Source organism: Manacus vitellinus, unplaced genomic scaffold, assembly GCF_001715985.3.
Source record: "Manacus vitellinus isolate BGI_N305 unplaced genomic scaffold, ASM171598v3 scaffold_30_pilon, whole genome shotgun sequence".
In the NCBI taxonomy this organism is placed as follows: Eukaryota; Metazoa; Chordata; class Aves; order Passeriformes; family Pipridae; genus Manacus; species Manacus vitellinus.
Genome location: NW_021940291.1, coordinates 1,403,918 through 1,422,257, shown reverse-complemented (window position 1 = coordinate 1,422,257; position 18,340 = coordinate 1,403,918). Strand labels below are relative to the sequence as shown.

Genomic DNA, 18,340 nt, shown 5'->3' with positions numbered 1-18,340 from the left:
TCCTTGTGCTGGTCAGTTGTTTCAAAGCTCATGCACTACTTTCTGATTTTTCTCCTGATTTCTGGCAATGTTTGAAAATAGAGGAAAAACAGCTGACGGTCATTGGATACCTACGTACTCCAGTGTGATCAGAAATGTGTCCAAAGTCAACTCTTGTGAGTGAACAGTCTGGGAGAGCACATTTCCCATCAGTGATGACACACTTTGTGTCCATTTATTTACTGATTGCACAAGATTGATCCTGGGCTGCGATCCAAAACCATCCTCCTAGAAACATTGCATCTTTGGGGGTCACAAGAAACTGCTCAGATGACTGTGATTTTTGCTGGTCTTCTCCCTCCATTTTTGTCCTAGGGGTCTCTTCGTATCCTACTCGTGGAGCTATGGCCCATACATCTCCCGGTAAGGGAATCTGCATCTCCGAGCCCAGGTGCCTTGTTTGTTTGAGGCAAAGATGTGAGACTTCTCCTCAGAGCATCATCCCCTCTGACCAGCTTGGAAATGCAGGACAGCTAGTAGTGCAAGAAAGGGAAACGTGTGACACATGTCCCACCATCTGACCCCTGCAATACCTCCCCAGGGGATGTTGTGAGTGAATTCAGACGTTTTCCTGTGTTAAGAGCTGGCTCTACCTGGTAGAGATGCCCAGGCATCGGGTTTCTACCTCTCTCGCAGGATGTATTTGCCTTTCCGGTCCAGATTGCTGCTGAAGTGGATGGAGAACCAGAGGAATGAAGATAGGATCATTCCATAAACCTAAAAGGAAATAAATGAGACAGGCATACAACTAAATGGATAACTGATTATGATCCTCCATCTATGCAAATAAGCAATCATAGATGTTGCATTTGGCCATTTGGCACTTCTGAATTATGTATCAGGGTGTCACATTTTTCTTAAGAGAGCTGTTTTTCAGTGATGTGGTGAACACCAATTCTGACATGGGAGAAAAAAAAAAAAGGCAACATGTAGTTAAAACATCTGATTGGAATTAGCACAGCACAGCTCAAACCCAGCCCTAAAAATACCAAGAAATAAGATGAAACCAGGAAATTCATATTTCAAATTCCTGCCACAAACATTCTTCTTTGCAAACAAACATGTCTCTCTCATAATAATAGCCTTTTGTAAAGATATCATGGGGGAAAAAAGCCCCACCCATGTATTGTTTGGAGTAAAAAACTAACAAAACAAACAAACAAACACCTAAACCAACTCCAAACCCTATCCCACAAACCTGCGTAGTTACAAATACAGAGGAGAGCGTACTTCCTCTATATTGTGATATTCTGCCTGATATATCACACACCAGGATTTACACAGGCAACATATCAAAGGTAAGGCTTCTGTGGGAAGGATAACAAGGGCTTTAACAACATACTCTTTCCTAAAGTATGCCCTAATGTTCAAGTGCCTTTGCTTGCAGCTTGATCTGGGGACATGTGTGCATTGTTGGATGAGGGACAGTGACATCAGAGCAGCTATAGCCCTCTTCACATGCTTCCTTTGCATCCTGCCATCACAATAGTGAACTGTGCAGTGAAGTTTCCTCTAGCACAAGCTTCAAAGACAGCCGCCTTATCTGGTTATGGCATCAAGCTGCGAAAAAAGGATACATATAACAAAAATGCTCCAGCTTTTATCTGAATATAGCCGCAGTGAAATTTTCCCTATAGCTGAGAAAAATTGGAAAGTGACATCAAATATTCACACGTGACTTTACATTTATAGCTCCATAGCAATGCCTGATGGTTTGCTTAATTTACTGCTAGCAGTATAAAATTAAAAAGAGTTTGTTACTCTGGGTTTTTTTTAAGATGGACAGGAATCTTCTAACCCATAATTGTGCCAAGGTGGACACAAGATGTAAAACAATCTTCAAGTACACTTTCAGTCAGGAAAGGTCATCCCAGCTGGGGATCAGCATGGAGATATCACAGCAGACCAAACCTCCCTTCGCGGTGAAGAAATGAGTCTCCTGGCACATTCTCTTTTCTTTTGTGCAACACCACACGTGCAGAGTGCTTGTGTAGAGGTAATTACAGTGATCCACCTCTGCCAAGCAGTGGGTGGGCATATAAGCAGGCTGTCTTTAATTAGTGACCCTCTCCAGCTCCAAAGAGACCACCTCCATGCAGCCACTGAGCAACCCCATCACTGAAAGACGTGCTCCTCTTGCAGCATTTCATTTTTCCTTTTGTCCTCCTCCAAATAATACTCACAAATTCAGTGCACATCCTTTACACACAAGCCATCCTCTGAAGATTATTTGACCCCTCCTCTGCAAGATTCTCCTTCAAAGACAGAACCTGGGAGCCCAAACAACATGCTCTGCTCCTTTCCTTTGCAGCCTGCTCCTTCCAAGCCCATGATTTACCCACTCACTGCCTGAGATGAACCTTACTGGGTTTGTTAGCTGTCATTATTAGAATGAGACCTTCCCTTTCTGCACAGCTCTCCAACTCCACTGCTGGTGTTCAGTAGCTTTCAGGACCTTCCAGCTCTAGCTGCACCAGCAACTTCCCAGGCTGAGCTAGGAAGCAGCAGGTTTCCTAAAATATGGAGCTTTTACTGCATCTCCTTTTCTACCACTGCTGCTGGCTTCCTACCTGGTCTGCAAGCCCCAAGCCAGGTGACATGACCTCTCACTTGCAGGTGAAGATACACAGGCAAGCCTGAGTGGATGAAATGCAACTGCTGCTGCATCCTGCTCCCCAGTGCCAGCTGCTGTGCCTCATTTGGGCAGAAGAACTGTGCAATGAGCCTATTCCTGCAGGAAAACCACTCCATCAATTAGCCTGGCCAAGACAGGTCCTGGCCCTTTCCTAATTTCCATAGTGGAGTCCACAACTTCTTGTTTCTCTGCTGCTGGTCTCCAGAATCACTCAAAATCTTAGCTTTTGGGGGCTAAATTAGGACAGCTTTCCTCACAGGGGCCTGCCTTTCAGGGACCAAAATGCAAAAGGACAGACAGTGTTACCGTGAAGCCAATGGCGATGCCCAGGAGCGAGAAGACGAAGTCCATGTGCTTCTTCAGAAAGTCTTGGATCTCTTGCAGGCAGTCCTGGGAAGAGAGAGACACCCCTTGCAGCACATCAGCAGCTTGGTGGGTAACTTCGGACCAACACCACTTGCCACAACCCCAGACAGGGAGGCAAGAGAGGGGCACAGCATTGCACAGCTGGGAATCTCTCCCTTTTTTTACTGCTGCTGCTGCAGCTTGGCAAGACAAACACCTGTGGTACATTTTCTATTACTACAACATGCCTATGATTTTCTTGGTGTGATGCATTTTGGACTGTGGAGGATGTGTGTGTAAGTGTGGTCACGAAAAAGCTTTTTTCTTATCACTGACTGGAAAATGGAGAGAGGGAAATGGAAAGATGGAAAAGCAGAGCACACCATGATGCTAAATGCATTCCCCAAGGTTACTAATGAATAGCTCAATTTTGCAAGGTGCTGCAAGCATTAGTATACGTTAGTCTTAAGCATGCCAGTGACCCTACAAAAATCCAGGAGGCGTTAGCCAAGAGAGCCATTTCAGAAATGCAAAAGTTTGCCCTTGATGAAGCGATTTGCAGAGTGACGTAAGAGTGCCCAAAGCCAGTAGTGAATGTAGTGCAGCCACCAAACTCTGTGGTTTCCTGTGTTACAAAGCACATCCTCCCACCCACTTCCCCAGCTCCAAGGCAAGGGAAACACAAACAACTATGTAGGAGGGATGGAGTCACCCATACGGTGCCCAGCTTTGTTCTGCTCTCCCTTCCTGCTCTTTGAGCCGAGATCGACCCTGCCTGGAGATGTGACGTGCCCAGAAGCAATGCTTTGAAACACTGCCCTGTGGGCTGATGTGCCTGCACATCACAGTGTCCTGTTAGAGCCTGACATCTTCATCTGACAACAATGTGTTTGTATTGCTGTAGCGACACGGTTATATTTTTCCTAGAGACGGCATATACTGATGCTGGTGGCGTTAGATACTTCAGTTACTAGTATTTGGCTACTCCAGCAGAAGAAAAATAATTGTAAAATAGGTTCACTCAGAGAATATGAAGTCTAGATTGTGGCTTCAGTGCAGAACAATCTATTACTGGTGGCTTCTCCTTCAGCCTCACCGAGATACTGCAAAAGAGGACGAATGAAGTGTGCTTGATGAAGCTACTGCTGGGTATCATCATCCTGCTTCATGAGTTTCTCATTTTATTAACTGTTTAATGCCCCGGGAAAAAGGAATAACATAAAATTCCACATTGGCTGTTAGTAGAACACATTTTAAGCCTCAGAAACTAGTGTCACATAGAAAAGCCAAAGAGTTTTTTTGCACTCGGACACATGCCCATGATATCTCAGACTATCTGTGTGCACAGCAGATGAAGAGGAGGCTGGAGGGAAGTGACAGGCTGCAAACACAAGCATTTTGGAGGCTTTCTAGGACTGCAAAGGAAACTGCATCTGCGAGTGTATGACTCGCCCCACCGGGGCTCCTCCTCCTAATTCACAGAATTGTACAATCATAGAATAGTTCGGGTTGGAAGGGACACTAAAGATCATCTAGTTTCAACCTTCCTGCTATGGTCAGGAACACCTTTCACTAGACCAGGTTTCTCAGAACTTCATCTAGCCTAGCCTTGAACACCTCCAGGGACAGGGTATCCACAGCCTCTCTGAGCAACCTTTTCCAGTGCCTCATCACCCCTCGCAGTAAACAATTTTTTCCTAATATTTAATCTAAACCTAGTCTCAGTTTGAAGCCATTCCCTCTTGTCCTATCACTATATGCTCTTCTAAAAAGTCTCTCTCAATCCTTCTTGTAGGCTCTCTTCAGGTACTGGAAGGCCACAATTTGGTAACCTCTAAGCCACCTCTTTTCCAGGGCTGAACAAACACAATTCTCTCAGCCTTTCCTTGTAGGAGAGGTGTTTCATCCCTCTAATCATCTTAGTGGCCTGCTCTGGACTCGACTCAAGAGGCTGATGTCCTTCCTGTGCTGGGGACCCCAGAGCTGGAGCAGCACTCCAGTACTGCATCCAGTGTTGTTATTGATACAGCAAAATCCCAACAAAACAAACCCCAACCCATTTCAACCCCAAACCATGAAAAAGCCACAATTCTCATTAACACTAACTCCAGAGAGGTTTTGACAGGTAGCAAGTAGTGGCACAACCTCACTGTGGGGTGGGAGAAACTTTTACCTTACCTGTCCTGTACTGTGTGCCTGGTCGGGTGGGCATGTCTGGTGCTCAACGTTGTTTGTGTCCCCAAAAGGAGAGTGCTTCCCACAGCACAGGAACTGGAAGAGAGGGAGAAGTCTGCCAGTCACCTGCCGGGGCTCTCCCCTCGCCATCAGCTGCTGCAGCAATCAGGAGGTGTCAGCAATGGGCCACTTTTCCTCCCTGTTGCTCCAGGCAGGGCTACCCAGCTAGGGCAGCAAGGAACAAAGCACGTAGGTATGGAATCAACAGCTGCAGCTAAATTCAGAGGAGGTGGGTGGATTTGGTCCCAAACTTGCTTAAGCTCCTCCAGGACTGCTGCCTGGGACTGAGGCCAAGGCCTCTCTCCACAGTCATAACCAATGCTCACAGTGGCTGCTCTGGAAAACCCAGGGATGCACAGTCATGTTTCCAGTGATTGTTATGGGCTGAGGGAAACTCCAGCAACACCCACTGTGGAGCTGGTTTCCTGTAGCCATGGTGCACTGTCCAGATTAGAGCTCTGGCAGAAGGAAAAAAATAATAGGAGGAGAAGGACTGTTTCTCCATCAATTAAAGTGTCTAAAATAAACAACTGGTGAAGCCTGTTTCTCCCTGGTTCTCTTTGTCAAGTGAGACTCTGGGCGTGCTGCTCCACAACCCTGAGAGCAAGCACCTCCATGCCTGGTCATGGCTCTGAGGGCCACCACCATCACTGCAATGAGAAACATTTGCCCTCCTCTGCATTCTGAGAAGCATGGAGAGAAGTGGCTTTGGAAAGTACTTGTTATGATGATTTAAGAAAACACAGAAGGATAAAGGGAGTTGCGTGGGAGGTGTCTGGAAACAGGCAAGCAGAGCTGACCTTCCCACCCAGACTTGCTGTGTACCATGAACTCACTACCCAAACAGGCCCTGCTGTGCAAGGGGGGCGGCATCTCCTGTACTCAGCAGGGACTCATGAGTTTCTCACCATGGGGGACATCCTCACTCATCTCCTTTGGTTTCAAGGGCAAGCATCCTCCCTGTGCTCTGGGTAACCACCCCTGCCCACCTACTGAGCTACAGAGAAGTCCCCTACACCAACAGCATCCTAGGCAGTGTTTTTTGGGAGCTTGATATAAGTTTCCAGCTCTGTAAAAGGCCATGTAGCCTCCAGCACTCCTCAGCCATATACTCAGGGGTAAATAGAAATAACCAACTCCAAATACTACTGCTAGACTATGTGGGATTCCTGCCCCTCCTCTCTACTTGACCAGGTATGCATCCACATTTTTGTACCACAGATAGGGAGCAGGGCAGAGGGCAGGCTGAGACAGACAATACGTGTATCAGCTGCAGTGTGGAAGTTTTGTAGATCTTGCACCACAGTGATGCTCTGATAGGTGACCCTTTCCTCCTGTTGATAATTTGGTTGGTCAGACCTGGGAAAGGAAGAATAGGAAGGGAGGAGCAGACTCCACAGCAGGCTGGAGGACTTGGTTCCTGAGGGAAAATGGCATTGCAGCACCCACAAGGCAAAACTCAGGTGTCAGTCCCAGCCTGCTGAAACTATCGGGAAGATATCCTAGGGCAAGGTTTTCTGCTGCGGCCAAAAGACAACTTACTGCTTTGTGGATGGCAGTCAACTCGTGCCTCCTGGAGCTGGAGGTGTTCCTCCTCACCTCCTCGTACACAAAATCATACACATCCATCATGCTGTCTTCTACCTGCAATGAAAGCAGAGATCTGTACATGCAAAACACTGATCACAGTCATCTCTGGAGGGAATTATGCTCTTCTTGAATTCCCCCAGAAGCTCTCCCAGGTATAGCAATACAAGCAGTGTAGCTATTAAATGACCCCCACACAGCAGCAGGAGCTGGTGTATGACCCACTATGCACCAAGTGAGCTAGGACACGGTAAGTCCCATGAGAGAGTCGGTGGCACTGCAGGTGTATGACCTTCTGCCATGCATGGACCCTTCAGCATCATGCTGGGGCCTCACTAGCTGTTTGATGGAGCTTTTGGCTAGTTTTGGATTTAGTGTCAGAGAAGAACTCAGGTACCTGTGACCAGTGTTCCTCTGAGTTCCTCTGCCAGGCAAGGATGATGCCATCTCCCTGTCCTGATGTGGGTACTGTGAGGACAGGCACACAAAACCATGAGATGCTAAAATACAAAGGCGAGAGGACCTCAGAGGGCTGGTGTTATCCCAGTGACAGACCAGTTTTTCCGAACAGAGCCAAAAAAATAACAGGAGTGATTCAGTGGTGAGTCAGACCCTAAATATTTACCAAACGTGTAAGAACTTGCAGCTTGACAGATCCCAGCCAACTCCTGCTCGGGTGTCAAAGGAAAAAAAATATGACAATTGCTTTCACTGCCTGCAGTCAAAACCTTTATTTCTTCCTTTCCTTTTCCCTTGCTTCTTCAGGAACACTGAGCTGAGTGGGTCTACAGGCAGTGTTTGGCTTTCAGGAGGGAAAATCAATGGGTGAAACAGGCATAGCAGGTGGCTGCATGGGGAAGGATGGGCACTCCAGGAACAGAGCCACCCCTCAGTAAGGCTTTGCACCTCAGACTTCTGAGCCAAGGAAAATATCCTCTGTAGAAAAATGTGGGACACTGAGCTGTTCCACACACGTAAGGAGGGAAGATCCTAATTTTGTTCCCTCTGTGTATCAGAGTGCATCAAGTAGGATGGGTGCAGCAGTAAGACAAGATCTCTAGCAGACTTATGCATCAACCTTCCCCCGAGAAAACCTTAAAACCCAATACAAAAGAAAACAACCAAGCTTTTCTAACTTCTTGTGGCCATGAAATCACTTTCCAGCAGCTGCAATTAGATAAATGGATTCAATAAAAAGAATGTCCATTTCCACTGAAGAATTGGATTAAGAAAAATGAAAAAAGAATAATCTTTTGACCTTCTCTTGTGGAGGAAGGAAGAACAAAGCAGCTGGCTTCTTAACCCAAGAGATTATTACCTTTTGAATATCACAACTCCAGTCTGAGATTCAGGAATAAAAACTATTTTGTGCTGTGATAACATACATATGGGTTTTGGCAAAGTAACAGTGCTGCTTGTGCAATTTCTGCCTTTTAATATTTATCATTAGACTCAGGATGCTGAGCTTTCCTCCAAAAGACCTAGATTTGGATGACTTAAAAGAAAAAAAAAAGTTAAAAAAGGGTTCAAGCAAATTAGTTTCCAGGTTCAAGCAAGAGTTCAGGGGTTAAAAGCTATCCAGAAGTTTAACTGCTTCTAAAGGTCTCTTGAAGTCTGGGACAGGAAAAGTTTGGACAGATAGTTTTAAGTCTTCTGCCTTGGCTGGGCACGTTCCCCAAAACCTCATGAAAAATGTCAAAAAAAGTTGCGTTCGCTACAGTGAGCTTTGAGCTGGGTCTTGCTGCTGACTTTACAATTATATTCAACTTAAAACAAGGTAAGATGAGACTTTGTCCAGTGATGTTTCAACTACAAAGACCATCGCAGGCTCCCTGTAGGAGTAGGCTCTGACAATGCCACCAGAACAAATTCACTGTGCAGGAAATTCAATGTTCATTATACTTTGTGCTGATAATAAACCTCAGAGACCAACTGAGGCTGATGTCCTCCTCAGCAGCCCCTCTGGTGGTCACGCTGCACTGAGTAACCTGTGAGGAGGGCAGGAGTTCTGCCCAGATGCTGACAGCTGCTGGCTGCTGCCTGTGGCAGCTGCCAAACTGGTGAGCTCCTGCCAGCTTCATGAAACCCTGAGAGGATCAATTTGGTCAGGAGAGGTGCTGCCTGATATAGTGGTGCACGTTTGCACCTTCCTTATTATTTCAGGTACCATACAGTGATGTCAAACGTTGAGACTGAGACTGTTTGAAGGATGAGAGTGGATAGGAAAGAACTGAAGGAACAAAATGCCCATAATAAAATCATGGCAGAAAATTAATTCAATTGTTGGAAACAATAATGGAAGAAACCACAAGCAGTGTCAACATTTCACAGCCCGTTCAACTACTGTGATGGTGATGATGATGGTAATCTCCAAGTACATAATGACTGCTAAAGACTTCAATTGCACCATTTCTGAGCTCACTTGTGAACTGACTTCTCAGTTATCTACTTTTTTTTTTTATTTTCATTTTGTCAAGGAGCCTCCAAAACTTGAAACACAAGGGATTAAATGAAAAATATATAATAGCAATAACTTCCTCTTAGAATGTGTGTCTGGGCAAGCCTAAGAGTACAATTTGCTGATTAGTCATTCTCAGCATTTTTATCTAGCAATTATATCTAGCATTTATATCCAGAGATTATCTGAATTTGCTATTCAGATCCTAGTAAGGAAATATCAAATTATAAAACCATTTTTTAAAGAGCAAATTGCTTGCAGCTCCTCCACATCATCTTTTTGATTTTTGCTAGGATCATTTGATTTTGGAGGGAAAAACTGCTGTTTTCATACAACGCAATGGTTTGTTTTCTTGTGTAAATATTTCAGAGGTAGGTATATAGTACTAAATCTCAGTATTCATCATTGGCTGCTTCCTTCTCTGCAGAAAACAGCATAGAGAGGTCTGGTTTAATAAGAGAAGACTTACAAGTTCAAAGCATTGCATTGTGTTGCCTAGGATGGGGTTATGTTTATACTCAGAGCCATAGCCAAGGTCTGAAACACTGGTAGTGCATGGCAGCATCTATCCAGCCCAAAATGTTGTGCTAACTCAAGCATGCCTGATGATGTAAAAAATAAAACCTGAAAGCGTAAGACAGTCACCAGGTGGTTTCATGACCTATCCTTATTTCCAACATTGATTCATCCAGCAGATGCCAGTTCATCCCTATATTTTCCTTTGATCCAGGACCCAACACAGTGAAGATCTAGACTGCAGCACTGCTTTGTATCCTCAACTGCCGTCCTCAACAGATTCCACTGCACACTCCACTGATGGGCAACTTTGAGTCCATTGCCTCAAGATAATTTTCTTTTTCTGTATCTTACACCAGGTGTTGGACAAAAAAAGAATTGTAAAAATAATCAGGATGCTTTTTCTCATGGTTAAGCAACAGGATGCCTTTTAAGTTCGAGTGCTTACTCTGATACTGTTAATAACATGCTTTAAGACAAACAGCTGTGCCCCATCCCTTAAACACAACTTAGCATGTAATGGACCAATACAGCCGGAGAAGAGAAAGTCCATTTAGGCTTCCTTTTGAAAGGTCTTACACTTGTCTCACACATAAGTATCATTATGGTCAAGCGGATTTTCCTGTTCCTAGTGACATGCTGTGACCCACTGCTGGAAGAGTTCTGCTGGACAAGCTCTCCCTTGGAAGGAGACTGCACCTGCAACACTGAAACGCCAAGAACTGAAGATAAAGCATCAGCTGGGCTTAAGAAAAATCTCCAGGTTAAGTGATATGGAGGTCACACCTCACAGTAATTCTTTTCCTGGAAGAAGCTGTGTGAATGTTCCAGCTCTAAATTAGTTAAATAATCGCTGCCTCCCATTTATGTCTGCATTCCTTAATGAAATATTCATTTAGGGATGATATTGATGGCTTGCTGGATACAACAAATGGAAAATCACCACTGAGATTGATGCAGCTGACTCCAACTGACTCAATAAGTAGCATTTTTCACTTAAAGTAAAAGAAAAAAGGAATTTTGATATTGTTTATCATCCTTTAAATCCTTTATCCCCCATGAAGCAGAATTTATGGCTGCAGGAAGACATGTGCTCTAAGCCATTAATGTTCTTGCCCTTGTCTGTTTAAAACTAAAGCAAATTTCAGTCTTACCTCCTTTAAGAGGAAAACTGACATTTTTGACTTAGGTTATTTATCAAGGATAATTTTTACCTATAATTGGATTTGGAACAGAAACATGAGACAAGGTCCACCTTCAGTTCTCAATGCCTTTGCAAGCCAAAGGTGCTAATGAATCCCCATCCTGCTGCCAGTGAATACCCATGCCTAGGTAACCTGAGAGTGTTGCTTTGATGGAAACTAATGCAGACTTGTACCAAGAACAATGACCTGAATCTCAGTGAACCATCTTTGCAATTGCTGTTGGCCAAAAATCCCTCTACAAAGCAGAAGCTCGAGGAGAATATAGTGAAAGGAGATCTCAGGATTGTCTCAAAGATAAGCCCACCTTCCTCCCTTCTGATAAACAGGAACACTCCTGACATGGCTGAGAAGGAAGACAGCTCAAGAACAATAATAGCGAAAGGAGCTGTCAGAATTATCTCAAAGACAAGCCCACCTTCCTCCCCTCTGATAAACAGGAACACTCATGATGTAGCAGAGGAGGAAGACAAGCACAGGAAGAAGGAGGAGGATCCTCTGCTCCTGTGGGTCTTTGTGCTTTTGAGGTATCAAACCAATCACACGCAGTGCAGCCTCAGAAGAATCTGCAACCTCAGCACTTCATGTTCTTTCAGCACCACCAACAAGGATGTACTCACTGGCATCACTCAGAAGTGTCCCTTTAGAGTGGCTGTCACAGACTCCTCCACTTAGCTATGAACTGCAAGTTAGTCAGTTAAGATGTGAAACTGAAATAAAGTGGTTAACTCACTCAAAATTCTTCCTTGTTCCAGTAAGAAAAACACTTCTGCATTTTGTTGTCTCTGCCTTTCCTTTCCTCCCTGGTGTGCAGAACTGCACGTGTTCACAGCGTGTCAGAAACAGGGGGGAGGCAGATGCAACAGCTTGGGTTTGGGCAAAGCAATGCTGCAACTTCAATGAAACAGAGGAGAGAAAGCCAGGCTGGGTTCTTTAGCCAGATTACAGAGCAACTCCCATCACATGGATCGAGCACATGGTAAGACGAGCTCCCCCATCCATGCTCAGCCAAGCCCTCATTGCCTGTCTACACACAGTCATTACAGCTTGCTGCAAGTTTTTATTTCCTTTATCGCTTATTAGCTCCCCTCCTCTCCAGCCTTCTTCCAGCCAGTCATTCCCAGATGCAGAAATCCAGCCAGCACTGCAAACCAGAGGAGCCTTTGAGGGCCCCTATATCTGTATATAGATACAGATTTTATATCTATCTATACACATATGGGGGGGGGGGGAAGACATATGCACTCCCACCCACCTTCTCGTATGGCCAGAGGATCAGGCAAACCCTGACCATCCTTTGGACAATCATTGAGGAAATACACAGAAGAAGAGAGACCAAAAACCATTGTGGAACAAAAAACTCAGGAAAATCAAAGCCTTACAAAGCTACTTCTCTCCAGTCCCAGTGCTTCCATCAGGTCCTTGCACAAAACACTTAAAACATGCGAAAGTGCTGAGCTGTTACCCTGCTCACCTCCTCCTCATTTCCTATATCCACCTCCCAAAAAGAACAGGAAAAATCTAACCGTATGAGTGCTATACACCCCTTTTGGCCAGTGGGCAGGAGGACATCAGAGCCTCATGCTCAACTAAGCCATAAACTGCCAAGGCCACCTCTGTGCTACTCTGGATGCAGCCAGGAGCATTGCTCTGTGCCTGTGGCAGAGCACCAGATGCTGTATAGGAAGCACAGAAAACCTGGATGGGCAGCTAATCAACATCAACACATTTTTTTCCCCTAAATCCTTCAGATCTGGGCCTGCACTCCTTGTGCGTGTCACCAGCCTCAGTGTATCAAAATCTCCTTGGTTTTTTTAATTAGGTTTTTAGGTTGTATCAGCAACAGAGCCAGCTCCAGGGCAGCCCTGTTAGCCCTCTGAGCTGGTGGTGCCTGTCCTGCTGCAGTGAGCATCCCACAGGTGCATGAAGGTGGGATGGCAACTATCCAAGCAGCCTCAGGTACCATGGCTGGTGCTGCTGTGGGCGGGAGCTCCAGCTAACAAAAGCGGCAGAAATGGGGCCGTGTGGGTTCAGCGTCAGGGCAGCAATAAATTACAGAACCCATGAGTGCAAATGCTTGTGTGGAGGCTCAGACAAAGGAGAACAGCGTCTCGCTGGGGGGAGTGGGCCATTACTGTGTGATGAGAACATAAACACTGGGAAAGAGTCAAAATATTTTAAAACGTTAAGGAAGAGGGAGGGGTTTCCCTCCTCTTTTGTTTTTCCCATGGAGTTCAGAGAATGGGAAAAGCTTGGTCCTTACCTTAAAGTGATTGTGCCTGGCAGATAAACAGCAAGAGCAAGGAGCACATCAGATTATTCACAGTGTTCTCACAGCCAAACTGCTAATTTTTGTAAGTGCTCTTGAAAGACCCCTGTGAGCGGCTACAATCCTGATCCAGCCCCACTGAACCAAAAACCAAAAGGAAACTATCTGTATGCTTCAGTTCTGGTTTCAGAAAGCACATGAACACAACTTCAGCTTGTGTTTAAGTCTCATTAAAATCTCTAGGACTTCAGCCTGCATTTAATTACTGTCCACAGATGAGACAGACCAGACCCTGCAAGACTTCACCCCAACATACACCAGAGGCAGCGATGATAGGCACAAACACACCCTGGAAAACCTGCAGACTTGGTTTGCTGCTAGAAGGACCTCTACAGCCCCACTTAAGAAATTAACTGGGAAGTTCTCGGTCATTCCTTGCATACCTGCAGAAATAAGAAATGCATGTGCTGATTTTTTGCATGAAAAGAGAGTATTTGCCTCTTGGAGACCCAGGCAAATGCTGTGTATGGCTTTGCAAAAGTACTGGCTGGGACAGAGACAGAAAAACCAGCGCTGGTCCCACATGCAGGAAAGGGACAAGGGAAGCTGCTCTGTTCAAGAGCGAGCCCCAGGTGTGGCAGTGTTTGTTATTTAACAGCTGCAACTTAATTCCAGCTGCACATCCCGGGGCCTGTTAGAAAATCACCATCCTAAGAGGTACCACCTTGCTTTCTAACAAAGCATAGAAGACTCTGTTTCCACTTCCCAGACCCAGGAGGGGAGAGCAAACAGGTTCCTTTGGAGGAAGCAGAGCAACACTGCAGGAGAATAAGGATGGATATGGATGGCTTATGTTCCCTGCCCATAAAAAGCTAAATCCTTACATTTATTCTCTGAGTACAAGCAGTGCAACACAGAGGGGCTAATGTCTTCCCACTCACATGGAGCCAAAAGCCACAGGCTTTTGAAATCACCCAGAAACATGAGAAACCACTTGATAACTAAGAGATCACCATATCATCACAGTCAGTGAAAATCCAAGCAACCTCTTCATTCAAGGGACATGGGGAATCAGGCCCTCTGCCAGGAATATGGGCAACTAATTGCACCAGGTTCAAAATTTCCCCTGAGTTGAGAAGTCATAATTTAATCAGTTTTACGCTTTTACCTGTGAACAAACCTCTGTAATTAAAACACTCATTCTTGTTGCAAAACTTCTTGCATGTTACAGTGACTTTACTGTCACCAACCAACCCTGTCATCCTGTCTGGTTTACAGGCTGGCACCACAAAGCTGCTAGAACCGCAAGGCTGCTGGAAGGATGGTTCAGCTGCTGCAGGGAACAGGAACAGCAGAAGATGACATGGCATAAAAACTCCTCTGGCCTCTTTCACAGTGGGGCCCAGAACAAAACCCCAAACCTCAGGTTCAACAAGGCAATGTGCTGGGTCCTGCACTTTGGTCAAGTGAGGTCAACAACCACATGAAGCACTATAGGCTTGGGGAATAGTGGTTGGAAGGAACCCCAGGGGAAAAAAGACCAGGGGGTGCTGGTTGAGAGCTGAACATGAGCGAGCAGTGTGCCCATGTGGACAAGAAGGCAAATGGCATCCTGCCCTGTATCAAAAATAGTGTGGCCACTGGAACAAGGGAAGTGATTGCCTCTTTGTACATGGCATTGGTGAGGCCACGCCTCGAGTCCTCGAGTCCTGTATCCAGTTCTGGGCCCCTCACTACAAGAAAGACATTGAGGTGCTGGAGCGAATCCAGAGAAGGGCAAAGAAGCTGGTGAAGGGTCTGGAGAGTAAGTCCAGTGAGGAGCAGCTGAGGGAGCTGGGATTGTTTAGCCTGCAGAAAAGGAGGCTCAGAGGCAACCTTATCACTCTCTACAACTACCTGAAAGGAGGTTGTAGCCAGGTGGGGATCATCGGTCTCTTCTTGTTACGACCCGCCCCAGGAAAAGAGAGGGGGGGGGGTAACTCAGGTTTTATCAAAAATTCCTTTGGGGTGGATTAAAGCGAAGCGACACTAAATAATCGGTGTATGAAAATATATAAGATTTATTTCAACAGTTTTGTATCAACAGATAGGTTAACATTTTTGGGTGCTGTCATAATCAATAGGTAAACTAACACCTTTGGGTGCTGTCATAACCTTTCTGGGGAGGAGAAAAATGCATAGGGGAGAGAAAGGCAGGATAAGAGCCAGGGAGAGTAAGGGAAAGAAAAGCTGAGAGTAGACAGATGTCCATAGTCACCGCCCACGGGGTCCAGCGATGCTTGAGAGTGATGGTCTTGATTCGCAGGCGGTGGGGGAGAAGAACTCCCAAATTCCAAAAATCACCAGTCAGTTTATATGCTCTGGCGCCTCCCTGGCATAAGGGGTTGTTCTTCCCTTTTTTTGGGCTTAGTCCTCCAGAGGCACATTGTCTTTTCAGTTGTTGTTTTCAGGGCAGTGTGACTAATCGCCCAGCAGAGGTGTCAATAGGCAAAGGCCTGCAAGGTCGACTCTTCATGGGCTATCAGAGGTAACTAGTTGCCCAGCAGGTGTGTCAAAAGCCTGAGAATGCATAAATCATCAACTATCTCAGTCTCTGACACTTCTCTCAGGCAACTAGTGACAGGACAAGAGGACATAGTCTCAAGCTGTTCCAGGGAAGGTTCAGGCTAGACGTGAGGAAGAATTTCTTCATTGAAAGGGTGGCCAGGCATTTGAACAGGCTGCCCAGGAAGGTGGTGGAGTCACTGTCCCTGAAGGTGTTCAAGAAATGACTGGACGTGGCACTTGGAGCCTCTAGTTGATTGGTCAAAGGTTGGACTCAATGATCTTGGAGGCCTTTTCAAACCTTAATGATTCTGTGATTCTATTTTTGTGTTGGTTAGTAAGTCTTCTATATGGCAGCTACAGGTACATCTTTGCTCCAGCCTCTGCAGACATGTTTGCAAAGCAGCAGTTAATGGGCGAGGAGAAAAGCGAAGCTGGGGAGGAGGAAGCAGCAGCCCTCCCCACCAGCTGTGCCAGATGTGGCATGTCTCTCCTATGTCCCTCTCTGCATCCTAGGTCCTAGCTGCTTTCAGCCACACTGTGAATGACTGAGAGACCTCACTTAGACAGCGGTTTGTGGGAAAGGAACTGCCATAAAAATAACTTTGGAAAACAAGACTCAGCTCTTCAGCTTCAGGAACCAGGACTTCCTAATGTGGCTGAAAACCATCTGAAAACCTCATAATTTCTGTGGTTACCACAGCTGTTCTGTCAAAGACACTTGCATAGAGGTCATTCTCTCTGCCCTCCCATGTACATTGATCTCTAGTTTGCTTTGATTGCACCATCACTGTCCTTCATCAGGCAGGTTTGCAACACTTTCCTGGCTAGATCTCCTACTGAGAGGAAGAACAATTGCAATGCAGCCTTTTAGGATAAAGCATGACAAACCTCAGGTTCATGACTACTGCATGCCTGGCATACATTATTTCAAGAATAAGGGCTATAGTGACATCGAGTCTATCTGAACACAGATAACTTGAAATTAAAACATTTGGCATCTGTATGAAAGAATATGTTCAGAAGCTACAGAAGGTCGCAAAAGCAGAAAAGAATGGGAAATTAAAAGACTTACATTTTGTTTACAGTGCCAGGTCTGAGAATATCAAATATTTACAAATAACTTTTCCTTTTTCCCTGTCCAGCTTCTCTGTAAGTACTGTAAACAGGGCTCTGAAAGAGCCACACAGGCAGAAAGGGCATCTCACTTTCATCATGTTCAAGCAATGTTTCTATCTATTTTCTCTGGATAATAACCATCAAAATTATTTTTCAATATTGGGATTTTATGTTTCAGATGATTTTCTATAAGAGGGGTCTGCTTTACAAAGAAAATGTAGATTTTCTTTTTTCCTCTCTTTTTTTTTCGATCAAAAGGAGTAAACCACTGAAGCATATGCCATGGATTGTAGGGGAGACCTCCCATCCCCCAGCTTGCAAGGGGAAAGGAGGGCTCTTCTTTCAGTGCTGCCTGTGTTTGTCACCTTGCCCGTGGGGAAGAAGAGGATGGGATCTACCACCAACAGCTCCCAGCTGGCATTTCCAAACTGAACAGGCTAATTTTCTGTCTGGCTTTTCACTGGAAAGTCAATGTATTTTGCATGGAAAAAAATCAAATTTTTGTTTTAGATATGAATGGGGGGCAGTAACCCCCTGGTGCTCTCAGGGTCAGTGATTCAGGCACATGTAATGGGCATATTCATCCATATTTAGTTTTACATCCCCCAATTCTGTTCCTTACTTGATAGCTGTCTACATCCCATCAGTCTTACAAGACACCCACCAGCTTGATTGAGTTTGATTTTTTCCCCCCAGATTACCACAATTAACTATTTCTGAGAGCACTGACATGCAGTAGGCAGCAGAGGACACCTGCTTTAATTTGGTTCTTTATTTTGAGAAAGTCAGACAAATAAACAGCTCTATAATGACACTTCAGGAGTTTCCCCCAGCTTCATTCAATTTTCTGTACCACTGCACTACCTGTCTTTCTGTCCTGGAGGGACAGACACATCTGCATATCCCTCTGTCACCTGCATTTCTCTCTCTAGTGAGACGGGTTACTTTGCAATCGAAACTAAATTTCCATATGTTTTGCAAGTGACACTTCTAATTACCTCTTCCCTCATTTATATTCCCTGCTTCTCTTTACATTTTAGGAAGCAGAGAAACCCAAGACGGTCTCTAACAGTATTTTATTTTTTCTGTTGTCAGAAACACTGCTGGTTTTCTTTAGCCAGAAAGTAAACCTTTTACAAAAACCCTTCATTTTGCCTAGTGGAAGCTGCTTTGCTGTTTTGCTTACAGAAACCCAACCAATTACTAAAGCTAACCATAACCATGGGTGCATTTGTGGGCAGGGCACTCAGAGCAAAGAAACCCCTAAAAATAATTTGAAGTAAAAACAGATGTAGTGATTAAAAGATATACGAAGTAATTCTCCTTTAAATATTTTGAGCAAAATATTTTTTGAATGGCACATCCCTGTATTAACCCAGTATACAGCTTTT

At 45.1% G+C, this 18,340-nt stretch overlaps 1 protein-coding gene across 1 annotated transcript in view; it reads right to left on the bottom strand.

Annotated features, from left to right (window-relative positions):
• Positions 1-598: 598 nt before the first annotated feature.
• TSPAN32 (tetraspanin 32) overlaps positions 599-18,340 on the bottom strand; it is a 29,901-nt gene continuing 12,159 nt past the window's right edge. Inside the window, exons 5-8 of the mRNA XM_008922034.2 lie at positions 6,797-6,898; positions 5,198-5,290; positions 2,981-3,064; positions 599-756 (exon numbers count right to left, since the gene is read on the bottom strand). Of these exons, the coding sequence (XP_008920282.2) occupies positions 661-756; positions 2,981-3,064; positions 5,198-5,290; positions 6,797-6,898 (375 nt within the window). The 3' untranslated portion in view covers positions 599-660. The remainder of the gene's footprint in view (positions 757-2,980; positions 3,065-5,197; positions 5,291-6,796; positions 6,899-18,340) is intronic.